The 25,504-nt window shown below is 52.3% G+C and overlaps 1 protein-coding gene across 4 annotated transcripts in view; it reads left to right on the forward strand.

Moving 5' to 3' along the window:
• Positions 1–25,504, forward strand: part of SZT2 (SZT2 subunit of KICSTOR complex) — a 56,171-nt gene that overhangs the window by 22,341 nt on the left and 8,326 nt on the right. For 3 of the 4 annotated variants that reach the window (XM_032247220.1, XM_032247222.1, XM_032247223.1), the window contains 51 exons: positions 2,763–2,973; positions 3,168–3,338; positions 3,755–3,989; positions 4,180–4,309; positions 5,080–5,222; positions 5,478–5,630; positions 5,750–5,864; positions 6,078–6,295; positions 7,041–7,256; positions 7,611–7,689; positions 7,935–8,029; positions 8,297–8,465; positions 8,659–8,773; positions 8,862–8,975; positions 9,193–9,363; positions 9,537–9,631; positions 9,881–10,004; positions 10,106–10,270; positions 10,355–10,559; positions 10,829–10,944; positions 11,065–11,311; positions 12,528–12,669; positions 12,834–12,926; positions 13,071–13,149; positions 13,243–13,536; positions 13,693–13,834; positions 14,010–14,117; positions 14,205–14,268; positions 14,462–14,647; positions 15,019–15,186; positions 15,263–15,350; positions 15,476–15,547; positions 15,737–15,938; positions 17,127–17,226; positions 17,947–18,076; positions 19,891–20,043; positions 20,129–20,231; positions 20,322–20,427; positions 20,518–20,629; positions 21,423–21,541; positions 21,653–21,817; positions 22,081–22,165; positions 22,327–22,491; positions 22,605–22,772; positions 23,164–23,297; positions 23,939–24,105; positions 24,227–24,324; positions 24,409–24,541; positions 24,723–24,853; positions 24,978–25,078; positions 25,152–25,328. In XM_032247220.1, the coding sequence (XP_032103111.1) occupies positions 2,763–2,973; positions 3,168–3,338; positions 3,755–3,989; positions 4,180–4,309; positions 5,080–5,222; positions 5,478–5,630; positions 5,750–5,864; positions 6,078–6,295; positions 7,041–7,256; positions 7,611–7,689; positions 7,935–8,029; positions 8,297–8,465; positions 8,659–8,773; positions 8,862–8,975; positions 9,193–9,363; positions 9,537–9,631; positions 9,881–10,004; positions 10,106–10,270; positions 10,355–10,559; positions 10,829–10,944; positions 11,065–11,311; positions 12,528–12,669; positions 12,834–12,926; positions 13,071–13,149; positions 13,243–13,536; positions 13,693–13,834; positions 14,010–14,117; positions 14,205–14,268; positions 14,462–14,647; positions 15,019–15,186; positions 15,263–15,350; positions 15,476–15,547; positions 15,737–15,938; positions 17,127–17,226; positions 17,947–18,076; positions 19,891–20,043; positions 20,129–20,231; positions 20,322–20,427; positions 20,518–20,629; positions 21,423–21,541; positions 21,653–21,817; positions 22,081–22,165; positions 22,327–22,491; positions 22,605–22,772; positions 23,164–23,297; positions 23,939–24,105; positions 24,227–24,324; positions 24,409–24,541; positions 24,723–24,853; positions 24,978–25,078; positions 25,152–25,328 (7,272 nt within the window). The remainder of the gene's footprint in view (positions 1–2,762; positions 2,974–3,167; positions 3,339–3,754; positions 3,990–4,179; positions 4,310–5,079; positions 5,223–5,477; positions 5,631–5,749; positions 5,865–6,077; positions 6,296–7,040; positions 7,257–7,610; positions 7,690–7,934; positions 8,030–8,296; positions 8,466–8,658; positions 8,774–8,861; positions 8,976–9,192; positions 9,364–9,536; positions 9,632–9,880; positions 10,005–10,105; positions 10,271–10,354; positions 10,560–10,828; positions 10,945–11,064; positions 11,312–12,527; positions 12,670–12,833; positions 12,927–13,070; positions 13,150–13,242; positions 13,537–13,692; positions 13,835–14,009; positions 14,118–14,204; positions 14,269–14,461; positions 14,648–15,018; positions 15,187–15,262; positions 15,351–15,475; positions 15,548–15,736; positions 15,939–17,126; positions 17,227–17,946; positions 18,077–19,890; positions 20,044–20,128; positions 20,232–20,321; positions 20,428–20,517; positions 20,630–21,422; positions 21,542–21,652; positions 21,818–22,080; positions 22,166–22,326; positions 22,492–22,604; positions 22,773–23,163; positions 23,298–23,938; positions 24,106–24,226; positions 24,325–24,408; positions 24,542–24,722; positions 24,854–24,977; positions 25,079–25,151; positions 25,329–25,504) is intronic. The other variant, XM_032247221.1, reaches the window with a different exon arrangement.

Here is a 25,504-nt window from a genome sequence, read left to right on the forward strand (position 1 = left end):
GGGGGAAAAGGTATAGTCAGGGAACTGCAGCTAATTTGAATTGATGGACTGTAGGGAAGGAGGTAAAGAGCTATGGGAAACAAGGCTGGAGGGGTAGGCACAGGTCAGAACATGAAAATCTGGTTCAGCTGTATTAATGAGGTTAAGCATAATTCTGTGGGTGATGCAGATAGATAGAAGGAAAGTCATTAGTTGGGTTTATGTTTTATAAAGGTCACTTGTGCTGCTGGGTGAAGGACGGGTGGAAGTCGGGAGGCTATTAATTGCAGTGAGGGAGGATCAGGGCTTAAATTTGAGTTAAGAGGATTGGGAAAACTGAAGAGGCAGAGTCAACCTGACTTCATGATTAGCAAGATGTGGGTAGGAGATGAGTGAGAAGAGGGCTTAAAGATGTCTCTAAGTCTCTGACTCCAGCGATGACTGGGTTGCAGGCAAAGCAAAAGGAGGAGAAGCAGTTGTGGTGGAGTGAGGATAAGATGATGAATGCAGGTTTGTGCATGTTGTGTTAGAGATGCCTGTGATTCAATATAGGTAGTTAAGTACATCACCTTTGGAGTTAGGCATGCTAGTCTAAATCCTGACTGCATTTATTAACTGTGTGACATTGGGCACATTGCTTCACCTCTAGGTCAGCTTCATTTGTAAATGGAGATTGTAAAAGTACCTATCTCACTGGGAGGCAAGATGCATTTAAAGTATGTAACATTGTGCATAATCATTTAATAAATGGCTGCTATTTGTAGCAGGTAGCAGTTGAATACACAGATCCTGATACTCAGGAGACAAACCCTGTTTGAGAGGTAGAGATTTAGGATTTGTCAGGCTTCAGAGGGTAACTGAGAACAGAAGAAGGTCCTGGAAGAACTTTGGGGAACACCCGTGTTCAAAGTCTTTCATAGGAAAAGGGCCCAGCAAGGAATGAAGAATCAGGCAGGAACCAGGAGATTCTGGTGTCAGAGAAGTCAGAATTTTTGGAAGAAAATTTACTTGATCCTTCTGCCGCCTCTCACAATGGTAACGACATTGTGAGAATATAGAAAGATCAAATAAAATGAAGAATGAAAAGTGCCCTTTGGATTTGGTGATTAGGAGGTCACGGGGATCTGTTTCAGAGCCATTTTATTTTAGTGAAGAGGTGGTGAGGGGAGTGAAGAGTGGATAGAAGAGAAGGAAATAGGGACAAATGTTGACACAAGAAATTTGGCTGTTGAGATCAAGAGCAGTGCAAGAGAGAGAATGGTATCCAGAGGGAAGTACAGGGTAAAGGAGTGTTTTGTTTTGTTTTTAAAGCTAGAGACTTAAGCATGTTTCTAAGGATCTATAGTGAAGAAGAGTTTGAAAATAAGGGAATGAAAAGGGAGCCTGGTGGAGTAGTCTCTAAATTGAACAGGAGTGCATTGGCTTAAGAAACAGATTGAGGGATTCTTTTGGAGCAGGGAAGTGTCCTTTCTTTCTTTGAAACTAGATGATAGAAGGGAAGATATAGATCAATTATGCAAAGGGCCTCCAATTTCTCTCTGAGGTAGAAGGTGAAGTCAAGTACTATAAGGAAGAGAGGCCAGAGTTAGAAAGAAGAAGCAGTATTGGGGACTGCCTTGAAGGACTAGCTGAGTTGGGTGTCATATGTTTTGATGTGGTGCCAGCTTACACAGCTGTCAGTTCTGTCAGTTTGGGCACCATTGGCCAAGAATAGAGGCTGTGATCCTAGTTGGGATTTCAAAGAAGCAGAAGAGAGTGAAGAGGGCAGGGATTTGAGAGTGATGCTTATGAAGTTGCCTCAACGTAGGGTCCAGGCTGGGTAGAGAAAGGAGGGTCAGGACAATGTGGATAGATTTGGAGAGAGTAGAGGTTCAAGACCTGATAGTCTCAGTGAGGTCAAAGAGCAGCAGCAGGAGGGTGGAAGGAAGCTAAGGAGGTAGTGCTGTGTGTAATCGGTAGGATGTAGCAATTTTAAATTGCAAAAATGAATTCTTTCCAAGTGAAGCCAAGGGCCAGCGTGTAGCCTACAGGCAGGTGAGTGGAATAGAGAAAGTACTGGAGATGAGAGTTAAGGAACTCAGAAGGCAGGGGCTTGAATGGGTCATCTGGAGCATACCTGCAAACACTTTCTGCAAACGCCACTTAATCTTTAAGCTTTGTGGGACATTGGTTGGTCACAGCTACTCAGCTCTGCAGTTGAACCGTGAAAGCATCCAGACAATACAAAGTGAATGTGTGTGACTGTGTTCCAATAAAACTATTCACAAAAATAGGTGATGGACTAGATTTGGCCCTCAGGGTATGTGTAGCTTGCTAATTTCCCATCTACAGCCATTGTATTCAAAATGTAGACCACAGACCAGCAGAAAGCTTGTTTGAAATGCAGAATCTCAAGCCCCATCCCAGGGGCCTGCTGCAGTTTAACAAAATCCTCAGGTGTTTTTTATACACCCTAAAGTTTGAGAAGTGCTGATAAGCTGAAGTCTCTCAGTATGATGACAGGAAGTCGGTGAACCAGTTGCCAAAACCTTTAGTGGAGGAGGTGGTGAGCTATTAGATGTTGAGGAAGAAGGGCAGAGGATGCTGTGGTGGGTTAGCATGGGCGTCAGATAGAAGGGCTCAAGGAAGGAAAGACAGACAGTGATCTGTCCTGGGAGAACCCTGGCCTGCTCCCCACTCTGTGGTCCAGGGACTGGGAGCAGCCACCTGGCCGTCTCTTCCTGTCCTGTTGTTCCTTCTGTGTTTCTGATGGAGCTAGGTCTTCAGTTGCTCATTTTTTCCAGGTAGGAGGAGTTTACTCTTATGACTGCAGTTTTGGCCATGTGCCCAATGTGGAATTAATGAAGTTCATCGCAATGGCAACCTTTGGCTCCTACCTGTCCACTTGTCCTGAGCCAGAGCCGGGCAACCTGGGCCTGACAGTCTACCACCGGGCATTTCTCCTCTACTCCTTCCTGCGCAGTGGGGAAGCACTGAACCCTGAATATTACTGCGGTGAGAGGCATACTGAGGTGGGTGTGGGAAGGAGGGAATATAGAATGGGCTGGACTGGAGGACTGAAAGTGTAACTGGGGCTGGCTCCGCTGGCAGTGTTACCTCACAGTGATTTAAGCATAGCCCCTTCCCCCCTGCAGATCAGTCAGCTGGCAGATAACCATTCTCCTTTCTCATCGCCACTGGTCTTCTAGGCTCTCAGCACCGCCTCTTTAATGAGCACCTGGTCTCTGCAAGCAGCAACCCTGCCCTTGCCTTGCGCCGGAAGAAGCACACCGAGAAGGAGGTGCCAGCTGACTTGGTCAGCACCGTGTCTGTGCGGCTTCGAGAGGGCTACAGTGTCCGAGAGGTTACACTGGCCAAAGGTAAGTTGGCCCTGCCGTAATCCCCCAGATGTCTTAAGAATTTGTGTGTGAGAACACCCACATGTATTACACATGAAAGTGTCACAGTGAAGACCTTATCGCTTGAGACAGTGTGTTTTGAATTGTCATCAGGACTTAACTCTCTTAGCATGGGGCTTCCCAGTTCCATCTCCTTTTGCCCAAGGTGAACCAACTGAGGTGGTGTGGGATCCTGAACTTGGCTTGGTTTTCAGATTTCCACAAACTTGTGTTTGTGTCAGTTGGCCAGCTCTGGGCCTAAAACCTGTAGAACCATGCTTGGAACCTTTGGCAGGGCTAGGTTCCATGAGATAGATGGGGGTTTCAGATAGGACTCGATCCCAGGCCTGGAGTCCTATGCCTTCTCTTAACTGGCCCTCCTGCTTCGAGAACCTCAGGAGGGTCCCAGTTGGAGGTGAAGCTGGTGCTGCTGTGGAAACACAACATGCGCATTGAGTATGTGGCTGTGGCACCCTGGCCCCTGGAGCTTGAGGGCCCTCGAGTAACACGAGTGGAAGTGACAATGGAAGGTGGCTACGACATTTTACATGATGTGTCCTGTGCACTAAGGCAGCCCATTCGCTCATTATATCGTACCCATGTTATCCGACGTTTCTGGAACACACTGCAGAGGTCAGTGAAGTCACCACTTGGTGAGTGCTGCCCCATTTGTTGTGTGGAGGGACAGATTTGTGAAGGTGGGAGCTGGGGAGCATCACCTTGAGAACCTGGCTTTTGTCCAGGGTCCCATGTCCCCCAGAGGCTCCCCTCATCTGCACCCAGCAGAGTCAGATGTGCCTCAGGCCTGGCCCTTATTCTACAGCATCAACCAGACAGACCAGATGCTTGCCCACCTTCAGTCCTTCTCCTCAGTGCCTGAGCATTTCACGCTTCCTGACAGCACCAAGAGCGGAGTGCCACTCTTCTACATCCCTCCAGGTTCCACCACTCCGGTGAGTGGCTCTGATGGATAATAGCCCCATTTCATGATAACTTGGGTTGGCACAGCATCTGGAGCCCAGGATCACCACCTTCTATTCATTTCTCTCTCACGTCTGAGGCACCTAAGCCAGAAGCCCAAGCGTTAACCTTGAGAGCTTCTCTTCTCCCTCTTCCTAAGGTCCCGGGGAAGAGGAGGATCTATAGAGACAGGGTGTTCTGAGCAGAGCACAGAGGCAGAGACTTGCACAGTATCTAGGTGGGGGTACCCCAATCCCAGCAGCCATTGCCCCATATCCATGTGGCATACGCTGGCCTCCCCCAGCCACCTTCACCTGTGTCTATCCACCACCAGCCACCATGAGCTGTGTACTTCCTGAAGACCACAACTTCTTGGTCCTATGCTTTCTTCACACTCAGTCCATGCTGTCAGCCTTACACTGACGGGCAGGTGGCCTACGCTAGTGTGCAGTGGCCACATCATGAAGTCCTGCCACCATTCAGTGGCTTTCCTCCCGAGTCAGTGACATCAGCTGGGCTCATGGTTCCATCCTTCTGGATTCAGCTTTAAAGGGCTACACAGTCTGTCCCTGGGCTCAGTCATCCAAATCTAGCCTTCATAGTGGAAGCAGTTTTTGCCTCCGTCTCCAGCTGGGCTGTAGCCTCAAACCACTGCTGTCTCTGACACCCTGAACAGAGTCCACCCATCATTCTGTTTGCTGTTTGGAGTTTGTACCCTGGTCCTCCACAAATGCTCCTATAGTGCTGTCCTTCCTGTCCCCAGGTGCTCTCCCTCCAGCCCAGTGGTTCCGACTCATCCCATGCCCAGTTTGCTGCCTACTGGAAGCCAGTGCTGTCCATGGATACAAATTCCTGGCAGCGCTGGCTGCACATGCATCGCCTGGTGCTAATCCTGGAGCACGACACGTGGGTGCCCTTAGGGCTGGGCCATAGTTGGGGTGGAGTATCAGGGGCCCTGGGGGTAGAGAATGATGGGAAGGGGAACAGCAGATAAGCTCTTACCAACTGTGGCCAAGGAAAAACTATGGCCTTTTCCTTGTCTTCCTACTCATCAGTCCCCATAACCTCAGGCAAGGCCTAGAAGAGAGAATAAGTAGTCTACTCCTTTTCTCCAAGACTGGGGCTGGGAAGTCTAACCTCAGTCCACACCCCTCTTCCTAGACCAATTCCCAAGCACTTGCATACCCCGGGCAGCAATGGGCGCTACAGCACTATCCAGTGCAGGATCTCCCACTCCTCCCTGACCTCTCTGCTTCGGGACTGGAGCAGTTTCGTGCTAGTCGAGGGCTATTCTTATGTCAAGCTCCTTTCCAGGTGGGGAAAGTGATGTTCCCTTACCCCCCCACCTCATCCCATGTTCTCCCTCTAACCCCATACCTCACTCCTACTTCCTGCCAACCTCAGGCTACTCACTGACTCCCATTTCTCCCCAGTGCCCCAGACCAGCCCCCCTCCTCCTTCTACATGGTCCGCATCATTTCCAAGGCCCCATGCATGGTTCTTCGCCTGGGTTTTCCCATTGGCACTCCAGCACCGGCTCGGCACAAGGTGAGCTGGGCCCTGACTGACTCTGACCAAGGAGCCCTGGGGGGTAGACTAGCTCCCCGTCCCCAAACCCCACAGGGCCAGGTCTAGTAGAGGGAGGAACCCCTAGACCAAGGAAGATTTGGAGAAGAGGGCTCTCTCACCTTGTCTGTGGGCCCCTTCTCCCAGACCTGTAGGAGATGGGAGTAGGAGGATCTGATAACATTTTGCCCTCAGATTGTGTCAGGCTTGAGGGAAGAGATCCTGCGCCTGCGTTTCCCCCACCGAGTACAAAGCAAGGAGCCAACACCCAAGGTGAAACGAAAAGGGCTCGGGGGCACTGGTGGGAGCAGCTCTCCCTCCAAGTCACCTCCTGTGCTGGGGCCACAGCAGGCCCTGTCTGACCGGCCCTGCCTTGTGGTCCTGCATAAGCCACTGGACAAACTGCTCATCAGGTTGGTACAGAGGTGTGGGAGGGCGTGGCTTAGCCGGGGATGAGTGGTACAGAGGTGTGGGAAGGCATGGCTTAAGGCATGGCTTAGCCAGGGATGAGCGGTACAGAGGTGTGGAAGGGCGTGGAAGGGCGTGGCTTAGCCAGGGATGAGCAGTACAGAGGTGTGGAAGGGCGTGGCTTAGCCAGGGATGAACAGTAGAGAAGTGTGGAAGGCATGGCTTAGCCATGGATGAGCAGTACAGAGGTGCGGAGGGCGGGGCTTAGTGGGAATGAGTGGTACAGAGGTGTGGAAGGGCGTGGCATAGAGGGGGTGAGTGGTACAGAGGTGCAGGAGGGCATGGTTTAGCGGGGTTGAGTGGTACAGAGGTGTGGAGGGCTTGGCTTAGCGGGGTTGAGTGGTACAGAGGCGTGGAGGGCGTGGCCTAGCGGGGTTGAGTGGTACAGAGGCGTGGAGGGCGTGGCTTAGCGGGGTTGAGTGGTATAGAAGTGTGGAGGGTGTGGCTTAGCTAGGGATCAGTGGTACAGAGGTGTAGGAGGGTGTGGCTTAGCGGGGTTGAGTGATACAGAGGTATAGAGGGTGTGGCTTAGCAGCGATCAGTGGTACAGAGGTGTGGAGGTTGTGGCTTTGCCCTGGATGAGTGGTACAGAGATGTGGAGGGCGTGGCTTAGCAGGGATGAGTAGTACAGAGATATGGAAGAGTGTAGCTTAGTGGGGGATGAATAGAGATCACTGTCCCATTTCCTAGGTATGAGAAGCTACCCTTGGACTACCGGGCACCCTTCTTGCTGACACTGGAGCCACCAGGCCCACTGCCTTTGGTTTCAGGCCGCTCAGCCTCTTCTAGCCTAGCGTCACTGTCCCGCTACCTCTACCATCAGCGCTGGCTTTGGAGTGTCCCATCAGGACTGGCCCCTGCACTGCCTCTCAGCGCCATTGCCCACCTTCTCTCCATCCTCACTGAGTATGTCATCCAAACCAGCTAGGCCACTTGGGGCAAGGAGAGAGCAAGTGTAGACTGGGACACTAGCAGAAAGCCTCTAGCACACATTTTCCCTCTCTAATTCCCAGTTTCAAGTATAGAGTAGCACCTGCTACTGCCCTCCCTGTCTCCTCCCATCCCCCGACTTGTTTTGGCCTCTCATCCTCATTGGACTTGTTATACCCTGAGGGACTGCCAGTCTGAGCAGGGCTACCGGTGGACTTGGCTCCTTGAGGACTACTAGGAGGTGGGTGTGTGTGGGGAGAGCCTATAGTCTCAGTGTCTCTTCTTCCTTCATCTTACCCTGGCCTTCCCCCTGTCTTTATGGGGCTCCAGAGTCCGACTTTCTGAAGGATTCCACTTCGCCTGCAGCGGAGAAGGAATCATCAACATGGTTCTGGAACTTCCAGTTCAGGTATGTGCCATCCCTCATGACACCTCCCTGCCAAGGTCTGTCATCCCAGGGACACTCGCCTCTGAGCCGGGTTGGGACTGCTACAAACTCTGCCTCACAGGGACCATGTGACAGAGGATGCAAGGTCTTAGGCTGAAGTCATAGGACAATGTGGTGAGGGAACCAAAGTTCTGAGGCCAGAGCTAGGCTAGGCCAGATCTCTGCATTGGCTGGGATTTGCCCAAGATCTCCTATTTTGCCTGCAGAATGAACCACCAGGGCAGGCTGCAGCTGAAGAGAAACACACCTGTGTTGTCCAGTACATCCTCTTCCCCCCACACTCTGCCTCCACCAAAGACAGGTGAGATTGGCTCTCCGTGAGAGCTGCCTCTGCAGAGTGATCCTTCTCCCCACCATCCCCTAGAGGAATGGCTCCCATATTCTGAGATGATCTTAATTCCAAATTCAGGGAGGGGGTTCAGTGTTTAGATGAATGCATCAGGCGGACGCCAGTCTGGGAAGGCCTTGTGTGACTCTTGGCTGTTCTCTGTGCCTGTCTCCTTCCCTCCATGAGGTTCACTCCCTGCCATGAGGCTATGCATTGGACTCACAGCCCTTCCTCCTTTAGCTTCTCGACAGATGATGACAATGATGTGGAAGTGGAAGCTCTGGAGGGAGACTCAGAGCTCAATCTGGTCACTGAGGTATGGGTGGAGCCACAGTACGGGCGAGTGGGACCTGGCCCTGGAAGCTGGAAGCACCTCCAGGACCTGACATATTCTGAGATCCCACAAGCTGTGAGTGTCCTCAGAGCAGTACCCCCACCTCTCTCACTAGGTTAGGGTGCCATCTCCTTTGGAGTTCCACAGCCTGTGGGCCTGCCAGTCCCTCTGAATGTCTGGGACTGTTGGGGCTTCCTGGAGAGCTGGAGCCCAGAGTATCCTGGGCTAAGAGGGGTTGACTCCGGACCTCTCATGTTCCTCCCTGTAGCTCCACCCACGGGATGCTGCCTGCATAGGCTCCATGCTGAGCTTTGAATACCTGATACAGCTGTGCCAGAGCAAGGAGTGGGGCCCTCTGCCCCAAGAGCCAAGGATCTCTGATGGTGAGTGGGGCAAGCGGCACACTGGTGGAGCAGGGGAGGGGGTAGGGTAATCTGGGTCTCACTGTTTCCTATCTTTCCTCCCTCATAGGATTGGATCAGGGAGGAGACACCTGTGTCCATGAGATCCCTTTCCATTTTGACCTGATGGGATTGCTGCCACAGTGCCAGCAGCTCCAGATGTTCTTCCTTTTGCTTTCCAGAGGTGGGTGAACTTTGTACCCTTTCACCCTATACCTAAAGGGCCAGCAAGCCTGGGAGTATTAGAAAACAGCAAACAGATGGGTCAGCAAGTGAGCAGATGAGTGGTGGGGGCAGGAGGAGTACATGAGGCTGAAGGAGGGGCCTTGCTGGTCAGAGCTGAGCCGGGGACACTGGGCAGCAGGAGGCTCTTGGTGCTGAGCAGAGTGTGTGTCGGGCAGAGCCAGAGGGTGTCCCTCTCGCCGAGGGGTCCTGTCCCGCCAACGACATGGTGCTGTGCCTGCTGCACAGCTGCCTGGGGCAGGAGCTGAGTGACCGGGAGATCCCACTGACCCCTGTTGACCAGGCTGCCTTCTTGAGTGAGATGCTGCAGCGGACCTGCCACATTCCAGGTGAGTTCCCCACCTGCTTCTGACACCAGACCCTGGCCCAGCCCTTTTCCCCCACCCTCACAGGGCGGTTTCTGTCTTTGAGTTTTGGCCCTCCCCTTCCTCCTTTCCTCAACTCAGAGTCCCACCTCTCTGCTGGCCCTGCCCTCTTTCACCCATTTCTACCCCCATTGTAGGTGCAGAGGGGCCACTGCTGGGGGTTCATGGGATCCTGAAAGAACAAGCACTCGGCAGCACCCAGGCCACAGGAGACTCAGCTTTTACTTCCCTGGTCAGCACTGATTCTTTTCCCTGAGCCCTTGTCACATTGACCTCCTTCCAGCACCACATCTGCAGGCCTCAACCTTCTAGCGCCTTTGAGACTAAGTGGCATCTGCCAATGACAGAATGCTGTCTTTTTTCATTGTCCTGGATCTTTGAAGCTATACCTAAGATGAGTCAGCTGTAGGGTGGAGGAGGGGAACAGGGTTTGACATTCCCTCGTAGATTGCTCTAATTAATTTCTGTTTCTCTCTTACAGAGTGTAGGTCTTCCTGAATCTCTCAAGCCTCTCATCTCTGCACAGCCCCCTCAGTGGCGCTGCTATGCAAGGCTTGTGAACCCTCAACATGTGTTTCTGACTTTTCTCCCAGCTACCTTCTCAGGTGCCAGCTGCTGACCTCCTCACGAACCCTCTCAGATATAAACCCCTGAGCTCCTGCACCGGCCAGCCAGGGAGCACTGATTTATATCTCTTCCTCTTCAGATGTCCAGCGTCTGGCTGCCTGTGGCCTGGAGGGACCCCCTCAAGAGGAGACAAAGCCTAAGTTTGGGGATTGGAGTGGGGCTTCCAGTCTGAAAGATCTAGGAGAAACTGAGGTCAAAACTACAAAGTCCCAAGTCCCCATCCTCAGTGTAACCCTGGCTTGTGGTGAGGCTGCTGACTCAAGGTGGGCAGGAGTGGGAGTGGGAAACAGACAGGGCTGGAAGACTACGTGACACCTTTTCTTTACAGGCAACGCCCAGAATCAAGGAGAGCTAAGCCCACCCTTCCTTCGAGACTTACAGGCTTACGCTGGGCGTCAGGCTTCCCAGACAGAGAGTGCAGATGGGCCCCGGACCCGGTGTCCTGTCTACATCTACAGCTGTTCACTGGAAGCACTGAGGGAGCAGATGGTTGGCAGGCAGCCCCCACAGGCGCCCCGAGACCTTATCTTCCAGTGAGTGCCTTCAGTGTTGACCTGTGTCCTCTCCCAGCCATGGCTCCCAGCCAAGAAGTAAGAACATACTAATGGGCATGGGCAGGAAAGTTGCTGCCACATCCTGCTGGCTCCTTGCTTGGTTTCCCTCAGCAAACCCATTGAACTTGCTAGGTCATGAATCCACTTGGCATGTGTCTATAGATGATCCATTGGAGTGTGGATGGCTAATGAGTCTGAGGTATCACTTAGGGGAGTTGGTCAAGCTCCATTTTCCCTCCCCTTCCTAGGACTCAGTTCCTTGACCACCCCTCTCCATCCTCAGCCTGGATGGAGCCCCGGTACAAGGAGGCAGCTAACCATTGTGCCCTGCTGCAGGAGCATGCACAGCGGTGCTATGTCCGTGGTGAGCAGGAGGGCTGTGGGAGGGAGGAGTGGGGGTCTGGGGGAGATACAGGGATTTCAGGTGGGGACTGGAAAGGCCATTCCAGAGCTTGAGCCTCATGGCTCCTTCCGCTTCCATCAGGGCTGTTCCGAAGCTTGCAGCAAGCACAGAGCGTGACCTCTCAGGATTTGCTGACAGCAGTAGATGCCTGTGAGGAGATACTACAAGAAGTAGACATCACCCCATTTCTGCTTGCACTGTGTGGCCATACTTGGGGTTTGCCTCATGCACCCCCAAGCCCTGGGCCTCTCAGCCCTGGGCCCTTCAGCAGCAGCATGGAGGAGGGTGGTGAGCCTCGGGAACGAGCTATCCTAGCTTCTGAATCCAGGTGAGGATTGTACTTGAATGTTAGATAAGGGGGTACACAGACCAAGTCCCTATAAACAAGGACCTTCCAGTCCAGGGGAATGACTGTGCAAGGTAGTACCTAAGCACCTGAGAAGCAGTAGTGCTTTGTCACTGGCTTCCTGACTCCCATGCAGCCTTCCTTCTCCCATTTGGCATAGGCAGCAGTCTCCCTCTCAGGCTCTCCCTGTCTCCCCTGGTTTTTGTTGTAGAGTGATGAGCTAAGTCAGGGATAGGGACTCCCCAGGTGCTAACCATGAAAGACTTGTTCTAAGGACATTCACACAATAGGGCCCTATTGAGGGGTTGGGCCCTCCCCAACCAATCTGTGAATTTCATGTGGGCCAAAACCGTATTTTGCTCACTGCTAAGTCCCCAGCTCACTTTAGGGGCTCAACAGGTCCCTGTTGAAGGGAGGAAGGGGAGGAGAGAAGGAGAAAGGCAAGCAGGCAGACAGCTATGGGTCTAGCATCTGCAGTGTGTTAGCATTGAGGAAACAGAAGAACCAGAAGGGTGGATATGCTCATGACTTCTAGATCGGAACTCCAACCCAGTTCTCTATTTGGAGCTCTAGATTCCCACTTTTCATGCCCCCCAAATGAATGCATTTTCTTCCTACTAACCCTTGATTCTCCACCTTTCTTCTCCATTCATTGTAAAAGATTATCACATTCAGCCTAGTGATCCAAGTCAGAAAACTGGGAGTTACCCCCCCTCTGTTTCATAGAAATCCCTGTTCATTAAGAAATATGAAAGTTAAGGCAGAGTGCAGTGGTTCACTCCTATAATCCCAGCACTTTGGGAGGCTGAGGTGGGAGGATCACTTGAGTTCAGGAGTTCAAGACCAGTCTGAGCAACCAGGGAGACCTTGTTTCTACAAAAGATTTAAAAAGTTAGCTGGGTGTGGTGGCACATACCTGTTGTCCCAGCTACTCAGAAGGCAAGTAGTGATGGCACCACTACACTCCTGACTCAGCAACAGTGTAAGACCCTGTCTTGAAGAAAAAAAAAAAAAAAAAAGAAATGTGGAGGTTAGAGCCAAAATGTGTGGGTTGGTTCTCCTTGCCTCTTTCACCACCCGTGCCATTATGCCAAGCACTCTTCCTAAAGACAAAAAGGCTTCTTATGCTGCTCCCCAGTTGGGAGGCAGGCTACTTCAGAACTTGGTGATTCTTAATACCTTTACCCCAACCATTCAGCATAGAGACTGAGGACCTAAGCGAGCCTGAGTTTCAGAGCACCTGTGTCCCTGGCAATCCAGACCCTGGCCCAGAGATCTCTCTGACAGATGTCTGCCAGCTCAGAGGAGAGGCCCATGGTGCCCTTCATAGCATCATCCAGGTGGGAAGCTTGGGTGAGGGTAGAAAGGTGTAGAGTCCTGCCCGTGCAGAGGAACAGGATTCTCTCCTGGGTCGGGGGTGTGCATGTGTCCTGCTCTAGGGTAGGCAGTAGTGTCCTGCTGAGGGGTGGCTGACATTACTACCTCCTTCTAAACCCCACAACAGGAGAAGTTCCTAGAGATCAGTCGTCTCCACTTCCGCACAGTGCCTTCCAATCCCCACTACTTCTTCTATTGCCCTCCATCCAGCAGGCGAGAAGTGAGTGGCTTTCTTCCTAACCTCTCTCATTCCCTCAACCCATAGCCCCAGAAGCCCTCCCAGGCTCTTAAATCTTGGTTTCCTGAGGCCCGGATGTGGCTCTTGTCTTGCCTTAGATCAAGCTGTCTTTTTTTTTTTGCCTAGGATGAGGGCCCTCGGGACACAGCAGACAGAAAAATCAGTGACCTGGAGTTTTCAGAGGCTGAGCTCATGGGAGAAGAAGGTGTGTGGGCAAGTGGATCAAGGTGGGGAAGGCTGTGCACGCCGAGATTCAGGGGCTTCCACTGACACCCGACCACGTGACTTGCACTACTAGGAGACACATCTGCCTGCTGTGTGGTCACTGAGAGCGACCCAGAGCTAGAGGTGGAATACCGGGAGAGCCGTGAATCAGACCTGGGGCCTGCTGGGCTTGACTCTGCCTCGCTTTCGGACGCAGACACTGTGAATCCTGATGAAGACTCCTTCAGTATCTTGGGGGGCGACTCACCCACTGGGCCTGAGAGCCTCCTGCATGACCTGCCACCACTCTTCCTGCACCTCACATGCTCCGTGCGTCTGCGTGGGCAGCACAGCTCAGTACCTGTATGCAGCCTGCCTACCTGCCTGGGTGAGTTTGAAGCAGCCCAACAGGAAGCCAAGGTCCTGGAACAGCCTGCCTGTGTTGGAGTGGAGGAGAGCCTAGGGGTTATGTCTAACACTTAGAACTTGGAATCTGTGCTTGTCTTAGAGCCCTCAGCAACCCCTCACTTTCCCCCTCTCCCAGGCCAGGTGCTTTCCAGTCTGGAGGGCCCCCCAGTTGGAGGCCAAGTTCCCTTGAGGGACCTAAGCGTGACTCTGGATGTCTTCGTGCTGACCTTGCCCCTGGAAGTGGAGCTTCCCACGGCGTCGGACCCTCAGCACCACCGGTGTGGCAGCAAGTTTGGTGGGGGGATTGGGACCTTGTTAGGGTAGGGGGACCACTAAGGGAATCTAGAGCACTTGGGGATTAAGGAGGCCTTGAGGAGTCCAAGAAAGGAGTGGGAGGAGGCCCTGGTAGGATAGTAGCTCCTGATCTTTGACTTTTTTTCCCACCCTGTTCAGGTCAACATCTGAAAGCAGTGCTTCATTCCCACGATCCCCAGGGCAGCCATCATCTTTAAGATCAGATGATGGCCTAGGGCCCCCACTGCCGCTCCCAGAAGAGGAGAGGTACTTCCTTATCTCCCTCTCAGAGTTTATTACTTCCTTTGAATTTCGTTTTCTGGAAACCAGTATCTAAACCTATATTTCAATTAGGCACCCAGGACTATCCAATTTGGCCACACCCCACAGACTGGCTATTGAGACCACCATGAATGAGGTGAGCCCCCTGCTCCCAACACTGTAACTGATTCCCTTCCCATCATATGAGTGAGATAAGCTACCCCACTTTGTTCTAGGATAGAAGCAAGGCCTCTCTCAGTCTGTGAGGCAAAGTATCTTCTAGTCCGGGAGTGAGGGGATGCCCAAGGAAGCAAGGGAGATGCCCTTTGTCACTTTCTGTCTGACTGTAGATCCGCTGGTTGTTGGAAGATGAAATGGTGGGGGCACTTCGAAGAGGGGGCATCCCCCAGAGCCCTGCCCTGCACCGCGCAGCTGCCCATATCCATAGCTCTCCTGGACGCTCCACCTGCCTTCGCCAAACTCTGCCACTGAGTTTTGTATTTGGGCCAGAGCGTTCCCTCACACAATTCAAGGAGGTGAGTTGCCCTTGGAACACTGCAGGGTCACCGTGGGGCCCGTCCTTCCCTGGGCTCCAGGCACAGGACTGGAAGGCATCCTGTTAGTTTGAGCTCATAGAGTTATCCCTCCTGTCTCCCTGCTTACCACATCGTCTGCCCTCACCCCTGTGCTTAGCAGCCCAACTCAGTGGAAAGAAACCCAGCTCCCAACCTGGTCACTGCTCCTGTTGAACCTTAGGCAAGTCACTGAACCTTTTCTTACCTCAGCAGTGGGGATGCCAGCATCTGCTTCACCAGGTAGTTAGGAGCGTCTTATGAGGAAGCGTAGCACACCATGTGTAAGGAGGGCTGCCCCTGCCTGAACTGTGATCTTGGCTCCTACTCCCTAGGAGTTCCGCTGCCTCCATCTCCCTGGCCATGTTCTTCTTGAAGACCCTGACAGTGGCTTCTTCTTTGTGGCAGCTGGCCAACAGCCAGGTGGGTCCCATGAGGAGCCTTCTTCAGTGGCCTGGGCTTGGCACGGTCATGAGGACAGGGCTGAAGGCATCGAAGGGGAGGTGAGTCTACCTGGGAAGAGAGGGGGGAGGTAGGTATGTGGGGCCTGTACCTCAGTCCTGACTGCCTGTTCTTCAGACCCTGACAGCCAGCGCCCAAGCACCTGGGTCCCCAGAGGATTCTGAGAGTGCCCCCCTCATCAGCCTGCCCAGCCCGCCACAGGGAGGTAAGAGAAGACTTGGGCAGCAAAGTCTGAGGGCCAGGAGTAGATGCCTGGCCCTGCTTCCATTTTTGGAGGGAGGCCCTAGACAGAATTGAGAGAGGCTCCAGGCATTTTCCTTCTCTATCCAGGGAGTCAGCCTGGGCCCAGCCGGGGACTAAGTCTCATGTCCAGTCAGGGGAGTGTGGACTCAGACCACCTAGGTAAGCTTGGGGGAAGGGGTGAAGGACTCTAAGCTATTGGGAGGTAGGCTTAAGGCTGCACAGGAAAAGGTCTGGGCAGGGGGCATCAGAAGGAACTAACATGAACTTCATCAAGCCCGATGCACCTGGAGGATCACATGAGTCAGGCCCAGCTTCGGATGGGATTGACCTTCAGCACATCTGACACAGGTTATGATGGTGGCAGCAGTGGCTCAGACAGTGAGGGTCCCAATGACACCCTTGGTGAGAAGGCCCCCTTCACATCGTGGACTCCATCTGGGCCAGCACCTCCACAGCCTTCTCTCTCAGGCGTCCCTGGGCCCTGCCTGCCTGACTTCTGGCTCATTGTCCGGGTCCTGCAGGACCGTGTGGAAGTATATGCACATGCGCGGTAAGTAGAAGCCAGGGCCTGCACTCTCACATTCTTGCTAACCTCTTCTCTCTGTTCCCACAGTACCTCTCTCCAGTGTTGTTAGACGTAAGACTTGGGACTGAGAGCTTGGGTAGGGATCCATCTTGATTCTTAGGTTGGTGGCCCCTGATCACTTCCCACATCTTATAGCTAAGCACATCACATTCAACTGTCTTAATGGAGTCAAAAAGCTGATGAGGATTTTGGCTTCTAGCTAAGCATTAACAACATCTAAGGTTCAGAGCAGCTTCAGAAGTTTATGTGTAGAAATAAGGTCTAAAAAGGCTGGACGCAGTGGCTCACGCCTGTAATCCCAGCACTTTGGGAGGCCGAGGCAGGCATATCACTTGAGGTCAGGAGTTCAAGACCAGCCTGGCCAACATAGTGAAACCCCCGACTCCATTAAAAATACAAAAATTAGTTGGGTATGATAGCAGGCGCCTCCAGCTAATTGGGAGGCTGAGGCAGAAAAATATCTTGAACCTGGGAGGTAGAGGTTGCAGTGAGCGACATCGTGCCACTGCACTCCAGCCTGGGTGACAAAGTGAGACACTGTCTCAAAAAAAAAAAAAAAACAAGGCATAATAGCTAATATTTAACAAGTGCATACTATGTGGTAGGCACTGTTGTAGCACTTACGTGAATTGCTCATTTATCTACATAACAACCCTAAGGCGTATTATTATCCTTATCATATGGGTGAAGAAACTGAAGCACAGGTAAGTTAAATACTTGTCCAGCACCCTAGTAAGTGACAGAGCCGGGATTCATGTGTAGCTGTCGGTTCACTACTGCTCTTATCTCAGGGGCGGGTGGGATTTGCAGGGTAAGGTGGGATTGAAAAGGATGACCACTATTCTGATGAAGACTTGGGAAGAAAGAAGAGGTGCACATCATAAACGAGCCTCAGTGTGGTGGCCCTGTGGGAGCTGGTGGAGCCTCAGCATCCAGAACTATCTTGAGAATTCCGCCTTTTCCATTTCCCACCAGGTTTACCACTGTCCAAGTCTGCTCCCTTTTCATGGCTTCCCTTGGCCCCAGCTCCATGACTTTCCCTCCTCTTTGTGATATGTAAAACTGCAGTTATATCATATCATATACATATCATGTCATTACACATAACTCCTCCCCATTGCAGTTCTGCTCAGATCTATCTTTCCTTCCCAGGAGCCTGATTCGGGAAGATGGGGGGCCTGGCACTGAGTGTCGCCACCTGCAGCAGCTCCTGGTGAGGCGAGTTGGGGAGATCTGCAGGGAGGTCAACCAGGTAAGGGGCAGGACTCGCTAGGCCCTGAGACACAGAGCAGATGAGGAACGAAATTCTAAGAACTTGCTTTCAGAAGCTATTGGTCCATTTCAGAATCAACAATAATTATGGGAAGTCTTTTGACTCCACCAGTTAGTAGGATGCTGTTTCTCCCCTAGTTCCCTACAAACTTGGGAGTGCTCCACAGCCCCCCCTCCCCAGTAACAATGGGTTACTCTCTCATACCATCCCAGTAACCATGAGATATTCCTTCTCATTGCACTGTGCTAGCATTAGTGATATACTAGTGACCCAGACAGAGGAACACTCTAACTCTGCGGAGCTTATGTAGAATGGGGGACAATCGAACAACTGAATTACACAACGTATTTCAGTTACAATTGTGAAGAATCCTAAAAGGAGCAGTAGAAACTGCCATGAAAGCATGTAACAGGGATCTGATCATCTGAAGTATCAGGGAAAGCTTCTTGGAGGAAGTGATTTTTAAGCTGAGATCCAAAAGATGGTGAACAGATTCTGGCACCGAAGGGGCAAGTGTTCTTGACTGAGAATCACTCACAGAGCCCTGAGCTCTGACCTCTCAGTGATGACTGATGTTCTTGTTGAGCTCTAATCCCCAGTGATAGTGGTTATTCTCTCTGGCATTTGATCACCCCTGACCACCACCACCCACTTAGGAGAAGATATTTCGGTTCCCTGACCTCATGCTCCTTCTCCCAGCGACTGCTTCTTCAAGACCTTCATGACAGCCACGTGTGTAACTCTCTTCTGGTGGCCGAGAGTGAAGAAGATTTGTGGCGCAGTGAGACTCTCTTCCACTCCCGTCAGCGGGCACCGCTGCCCAGTGATGGTGAGATCCCACCCAGGAGTCTCCCTCACAAGGCGGTGCTACTGCTCTTTGTTCTACCAAATACTTTGGTGAAAGCTGAGGGCAGAGTCCTCATTACTTGGTCATCAGTGCCAAGTACTAGAGAGGGAGCAAGGAGGATAGGGCAGGAAGGGATCACTGGATTTGGCTGCTGCTGCAAGTTCAGTGATTTTCATGGAAGTACTTTCAGTAGAGTTACGGGAATAGAAACCAGATGAAATTAAAAGTGAAAGAGGGTGATAAGATGGGACAGAGAATAAGTACTTTTTCAAGTAGCTTGGCAGTGAAGAGACAGAGAAAATAGATGCAGCAGTAACTAAAGGAAGATGGGGACAAGGAAGGAGCTTTAAAATAAAGTAGAGCCTTGAGCATGTTTATATTCCACAGGGAAAAAGCCAGTGGAGAGGGAGAGGTTGAAGAATACAGGAGAGGAGAGATCATTGAAGGGGCACTAGGCCATGATCTGTCTTCCTAAGGGCCTGCCTTTGCCTGGCCCTGTCTTGTTACCCAAAATGACCATCTTTCCCTGGTAGGGGAATAGACAGGGAGGAATCTGGGGGAGTTAGGACAAGCAGGCCAGTTCCAAGTAAGAGAAATCCAGAGAAGAGAAGCCTGGGGGCCAGTAGAATTGGCCTTCTGATTGGCTGTTCCTCCAGACAGGCAGCCACAGGACTGCTTTGGGATTTCTGGTCATGGTAAGGAAACATGGTAATCCACTCAAGATGGTAACTGAAGTCTCAACGCTTCTCCCTTTTCTTACTCCTGATGACCTCTCACCCCAATGCATAGAGGAAAAGTGGAACCATAACATTCCTTTGCAGTTCTCCCTCTGGTTTAAAAGTAAAATGAGACCACTCCTTATTTTTAACATTCTCAGCAAGTCTGTAGACAAACATTTCTGACATCTCCAGGAGAGTGAATCTCAGTACATCCTGGGATCTCCTCCATACTGAAGCAGAGTCCCCATAATTAGTGGACTCCCATGGTTTCAAAGGTATCTTCTACAAATTGAAGATGAGCTGGGACAGGCAAACACTTTTACTTCAGAATGACTTCTAGCAGCCTGAGATATAAGACTAGTCAGAACCCAGCCCTTTCTCATTTTAGTCTCTCCAGAATTTTTCCCTCAAACCCTTAGCAACCAGCATTCCATTCCAGAGCCTCTACACAGAAACCCCAGCTCCTGGGTAGCCTGTGTGCTGTTCACACTTGAAAGCAGCTTCTCTGAGAAATCAGACTGCCACTTCAATCTACTGGAAGGTTCCCTGGAAACCTGAAAAGGGTCAAAGGAGTCATTGTACTGTGGCCATGGGCTCCTGTGTACTGCCACACCACCCTTTGGGTTTGTTGGCGTTTCTGTCCTCCAAAGCCCAAGATTATCCTACCCTGCAGCTGGTGTGCATAAGCAGCCATACCCGTTTCATTTTAATGAGGCTACTGTTGCAACTCTCTGGAGGACACAGGCTTACAGTGCCATTGACATATATTATGACAGGGTCAGAATCTCTTGGCATGATCTTGAGGATTTCCTCATGCTTGGCTGCCTTGATACCACTCCTTAGCTCCTAAGTTTCCTTGAGAATGTTCTGGAGGCCTTGTGCTATGTATGACCTGTGTTCCTAAGGGCATGTGTCTGCCTGGCCCTGTTATGTTACCCAAAATGATCATCATTTCTCTGCAGTAGTCAGGGATGAGTCTGGGGGAGTGAGGACAAGTAGGCCAGTTCCTGGGTGAGAAGTCTGTGGAGGGCAGAGGGCGGTGTGTCCCATTTCTAATTTCTGCTCCCTTTCCCCCAGATTATGCTGCTGATGAGAGCTGCACGCCCCGAGGGTACCTGGCAGCCACAATGCAGTTTGTCCCTGGTCATTTCTCCTGTGACGTTGTGTGGGGAACTGTGATCCGAGTCCATTCACGCCTCAAAATGGGGCCCAGCATGGGGGTCTCTCGGGGTATGTATGTGATGGCATGAGAGGGCAGGTGGGCATTGGAAGGATCTGGAAAAGGCAGTTTCCTAAGCCCATGTTACTCGCCCAGCCATCCAGGCCCTTCGCTCTGTGCTCAATGCCTTCTCTGTGGTGAACCGGAAGAACATGTTTGTTTATCAGGAGCGAGCAACGAAGGCTGTGTACTATCTTCGGTATGTGGGCTCCTGAAAGGTGGATAGGGCATGAGTTAAGGATGGCATGGGAGGAGACATGTCCAAAGATACTGGCCTGCTCTTTCCCAGGCTCCTGGAGACATCCTGTAGTGACCGGCCATGGAAAGGGGATGTTCTGCCCCCTTCCCTCGCTCTGTCCCGAAGCCAAGAGCCCATCTACTCTGAGGAAGCCTCGGCATGTATCACTCCCACTCCCTGATGCTCCCGTGTGCCCCTTGCACTTTGCTTTCTGGAGCCGGGGCCCTGACCCCAGTTTTCCCTGTAGGGTCCTCGTTCTCCCTTAGACATGGCCTCCAGCCGCAGTTCAGATGCTGCTCGTCCTGTGGGCCAAGTGGACAGACATATCCAACTGCTGGTCCATGGTGTCGGGCAGGCAGGTAAGGTCTGAGGAGAGGATAGGGGAGTGGCCACGTGAGGCTCCAGAACCCTCTGGATCTTCTCTTAGAACCTTGCAAGCATTACGCTAGAAGTTAAATAACAGTCTCAGCCCAAGACCTGGTACATGTTAAGTGAGCCATAAATATGAGGTAGAGGCTCCAGAGCCCTCTGGGACTTTTAGAATGTCCTACATACTCCTCCCTGTGCCCCTCATCTAGTTCCTGCTGTGCTGGGGCTTTCCTCAAGTGAGAGTTGCGTTGGAAGGGACTAGCTTCTGCTATGTTCAGGGGATGGGACTGCAGTTGATTGAGGTGCAGCTTGAGGAAGGGGAGCAGGGGTGGCTGGAGAACTGGTGATGCCACCAGCCTGATGGCAGACTGGGTTCAGGGTGAAGAGGATGGTTATTTGGGATGTCTTTTGCCCAAGGTGTCCAGTAGGCAACTGGATTTTCCAGCTAGTATTTATGGCTCAGTTAGCCAGTGCTGGTCTTGGGCTGAGACTGTTACATAACTTCTAGTATAATTCTTGCAACAAACCTATGAGGGCGATACTATTATAATTCCCATTTTATGGATGAAGGCACTGAGGTTTCAAGAGTAAAACTCATGTCCACAGTTACATAGTGAGTAGCTTGGCAGAATTGGAACCTAGTGCTGCCCACCTCCAGAGCCGGCACTCCTAACACTGCCTCTAGTATACAGGGGATTGTCTGAGTTTGGGGTGTTAAGGCTGCTTTGGGGATAGCTGGATCCTCTACCAGTGTCCCCACCTTCCCACCATGATTGTGTCAAGGTCCCGAGATCACGGATGAGCTTGTGCGTGTTCTGCGTCGGCGCCTGGATGAGGCCACGCTGGACGTCATCACAGTCATGCTTGTTCGGAACTGCAAGCTGACACCAGCTGATGTGGAGGTCAGCTCCCTCCCAGGCACCAGCATCCTTCCCAGACTTAGCCACAGGTGCCAGGACAGTCTAGGCTGGAACTTCTGCATTCAGCTCTGCCCAATTCTTTCCTCTCTGCAGTTCATCCAGCCCCCTGGAAGTCTCCCCTCAGAGGTGCTACATCTGGCCCTACCCACCTCCTGCAGGCCCTGGCTTCCAGCTCTGGCCTGGTACCTGCGGCAGAACTTGCTCATCTTCCTGCACTCTCCCAAGTACACAGATAGCAACAGCCAGAACCACTTCCAAGTGAGATTGCATTCATCTCTCTCCACACTCATGTGCACTCCTGCCCCACGCACACCCTTGCTGACTCTCCTACAGATACCACTATAAGTCAGCTTTGCCCATGGACCTGTGTACACCCATGCACCCCAGGGACCTTTATTATCCACCTGTGTCCTCTCGTGCTCCTATGTCTCCCTGTGCCGCCTTCCCCACTGTGGGCACCCAGCCCTGAGGGTTTTGTCCATTTGTTTGGTCTTAGTTCTCTGTGGCTGTTCTCTCCCCAGCATCCACTCCCACCACAGGGTGGCCTCCCTGACTTGGACATCTACTTGTATAACAAGCCTGGTGGACAGGGCACGGGAGGCAAAGGTACGGGGCAGGGCACGAGCCTGTGGCACACCAGGTGAAGGAAAGCCTTTTGTCATCCTCTTGCTAAGAGGGCCTTTCCTAGGCTTGCAGCTGAGTGGAGGGTCTTGGGAGGGGTGGTCTGCAAGTCCCAGAGCTGAGCCTTCCTATGGATTTCTACCCAGGGGTTGCCTGCATCACTCTAGCCTTTGTGGATGAAGGAGGGGCCCCCTTGTCACTGGCATTGTGGCCCCCCTCCTCTCTGGGGCCCCCAGACCTACTGCGAGAGGAGGAATTTGAGCAACTGACCCAGGTCATCCGCTGCCCGGTCGTTCTGGACAGTTCTTCAGGTGGGACAGCTTGGTCAGAGGATGAGGTCTTCAGTTATTGCTGTGGGAGGTAAGGTTGGTAATTAGAGTGGGCTCTAGGGACACCCTTAAGTGTCCCCTGTTCTTCCTTCCAGCTCAGAATGGGGCCCCAAGGCTTCGACTGGATGTGTGGGAAAAGGGGAACATTAGTATCGTGCAGCTGGAGGAGAAGCTCCGAGGAGCAGCTCGCCAGGCCCTGGCTGATGCCATCTTCGAGCTTCAGCTGCTGCCAGCTTCACTATGTACAGAGGACACACCCCCAGGTATGCAAGTCAGGAGGTCCCTGGGGTCCAGAGAATGTCACAGATCGAGGCAGGACAGTGTGGCAGGTGAGGGTGCAAAGGTGGGGTTTAGGGGAAGCATGACAGAGAACAAAGACATCACAACCACTTCCTTACAGTTGTCCATGAGCTTGTCTGCGTCATCCAGGTGCTACACTGGCAGCAGTGAATGGATGCAGCTGCTCACCCACTTAGAGCGGGCTCTTGCATCAGGAGCTCACCTCACACACATGGCTACACGCTGTCAGTTGTATATACTGTCATTCAATGACAGAGTAGGTGGCAAGTCACTGTCACACAGTCCTGAGGTTTGGTTTTCTGGAATGGGGATTGGTGGTTAGTGATAGGTATCTGTAATGTCTGGTGTCCACAGGAAGTCTCAGGAGTGGATCTTTGGAAACTAAGAGCTCTGCAGGCCGAGCTAGCACCTTTCCTCCTGCCCCTGTCCCTGGGGAGCCTGTGACTCCACCCAGCAAAGCTGGCCGGCGTAGCTTCTGGGATATGCTGGTAATGGGAGGAAGTGGTGAAGTGGGCATCTACCTTCCTGCCTGCCTCCTAGCTCCTCCTACACTCCCTCCTGCCTCCCAGTCCCCTATAGGCCTTGCCACAATCTCCTTTTATATAAAACTGTTCTGTCCTGCCAGACACCATGGCGTGTACCTTTAGTCGCAGCTCCTCAGGAGGATGAAGCAGGAAGATTGCTTCAGGCCAAGAGTTCACAGCTGCAGTGTGTTGTGATCATGCCTGTTAATGGCCGCTGCACTCCAGCCTGGGCAACATATAAACACTCTTATCTCTTTAAAAACAAAACAAAACAAAAACTGCTCTGTCTTTTGGACTAGAATTTGCAGAATGTGGCAAGTTCTCACTGATGTAGAGGGAGCCTTAACTTACTATGTGCCTTCACTTCCATTTTTCTTGTTGGATTCTCACAACAGCTTGCAAGATAAGTAGAGCTTTTATAGTGAGGAAGGTGAGGCTCAGGAAAGTTAAGTAACCTGCCCAAAGCTCCTTAGCCAGCCCCTGTAGAAGCCAGGGTCTGAACCCAGCCCTGTGAATCTTTCAAGCTCACTATTGTTCCATAGTGCCTCCATCGCACACCATTCCTCTTCCCAGTAGCCCTTCCTCATTCACTGCATTGCCCCCAGAGTAAAACAGAATGTGGGGATTTGGGTTCCCCCAAAACAACTGATGACATTGTCCTGGATCGGCCAGAAGACACTCGGGGCCGGAGGCGTCACAAAACTGAAAGTGTTCGGACTCCCGGTGGAGCTGAGCGGGCTCCGGGCTCAGATTCCGGAGCCCAGAGACAAAGGTATGTGTGGTGGCATTGTGACCCAGGAGGGGATGGGCGTGAAGTCACGGACGGGCCTTGGTCTGTGTAAACATACATGTGTCATGTATGGACATGAGGCTCTTACTCCCACTGTCTTCAGACGTCGGACAACACAGCTAGAAGAGGGTGAGGTGGGGACCCTTCATCCTGTGTTTGCTTGCATCGCTCAGCGCTGGATGGAGTTTATGGTTCAGATTGGTGAGACCCCAGCCTCCCCTCCCATCCCTCAACTGCAGCCTGGTCTCCATCCTGCAGCCCCACAGTAACTGCTCTGCCTCCCAGGTTGTGCCTCGGTGTCCAGAAGCTCTACCCACATGGTGTCCCGGTTCCTCCTTCCATCCATCCTGTCTGAGTTCACCGCACTGGTCACCTCAATGGCTGTAGACACCAGTGTCCGCATCTTTGAGCAGCATTTGTGAGTGTAGATCCTATAGAATTGAAGAGAACTTCCCCAGACTTCCTAAAAGCTGAGCCTATAAGAAGCCAAACCTGAGGAAGCTGAGCTAGGAGAGGTGGAAACGAGGCCCAGGAAGGTGAAGCCTAGGCCAGAGAGTGGTGCTATGAATGGTCTTTCTGTCTTCCCTCCCTTTCAATAGGGGTTCAGAGCCTGAGATCTTCAGCCCTTGTTTTCCTGGGCAGCTGGGCCCCTCTCCCCGCCCTGCAGCTGAGCGGCGCCTGCTGCTTCTTGGAAGGAACTTCTTACAGTGGAGGAGACCAACACAGCAGGGTGAGGGCATGGCCATGGGGTAGGCTAAGAGTAACTGGTGGGGTCTTCAACCTTGCAGAGGGGAGGGTGGGATCAAGGGGAATCTGTTCTCAGGCCCCCATTGTGCCCCTCCCCCACCCTGTAGCTGCCAAAGCCATACAGCGCTTCGAGCCAGGAGGTGATGGGAGCTCAGGGCGAAATGCTCCCCGGCAGAGGCTCTTGCTACTGGAGGTCATGGACAAGAAGGTAGATGTGGGGCCAGGGACTTGGTGGGAAGAGGGGTTCCAGAATCTCACTGATCCTAACCCTGGACCTCCAGCTACAGCTGCTAACCTACAACTGGGCTCCAGACCTGGGGGCAGCATTGGGCCGAGCGCTGGTTCGCCTGGTACAGTGGCAGAATGCACGAGCCCATCTCATCTTCTGCCTACTCAGCCAGAAGCTTGGACTCTTCCACCATTATGGCCAGTTGGACTTCCCCGTGCGAGATGAAAAGGTGCCTGCTGCTCTGGCTCTTCCTGTAGTTCTGGCTACTGAGGGGTCAGTTCAAGGAAATACCAGATCAGAAGCCAGAGAGATGGGACAGACTGAGGGCAGAGGTAGTGGGGAGGGAGAGTCTGAGAGAGAAAGCCAGGAGATGGGAGAGAGGGTCCGAGGGCAAAGGCTCTGAAC

The sequence above is a fragment of the Sapajus apella genome, unplaced genomic scaffold (assembly GCF_009761245.1).
Source record: "Sapajus apella isolate SASKATOON/1434 unplaced genomic scaffold, GSC_monkey_1.0 scaffold62, whole genome shotgun sequence".
Taxonomy (NCBI): domain Eukaryota; kingdom Metazoa; phylum Chordata; class Mammalia; order Primates; family Cebidae; genus Sapajus; species Sapajus apella.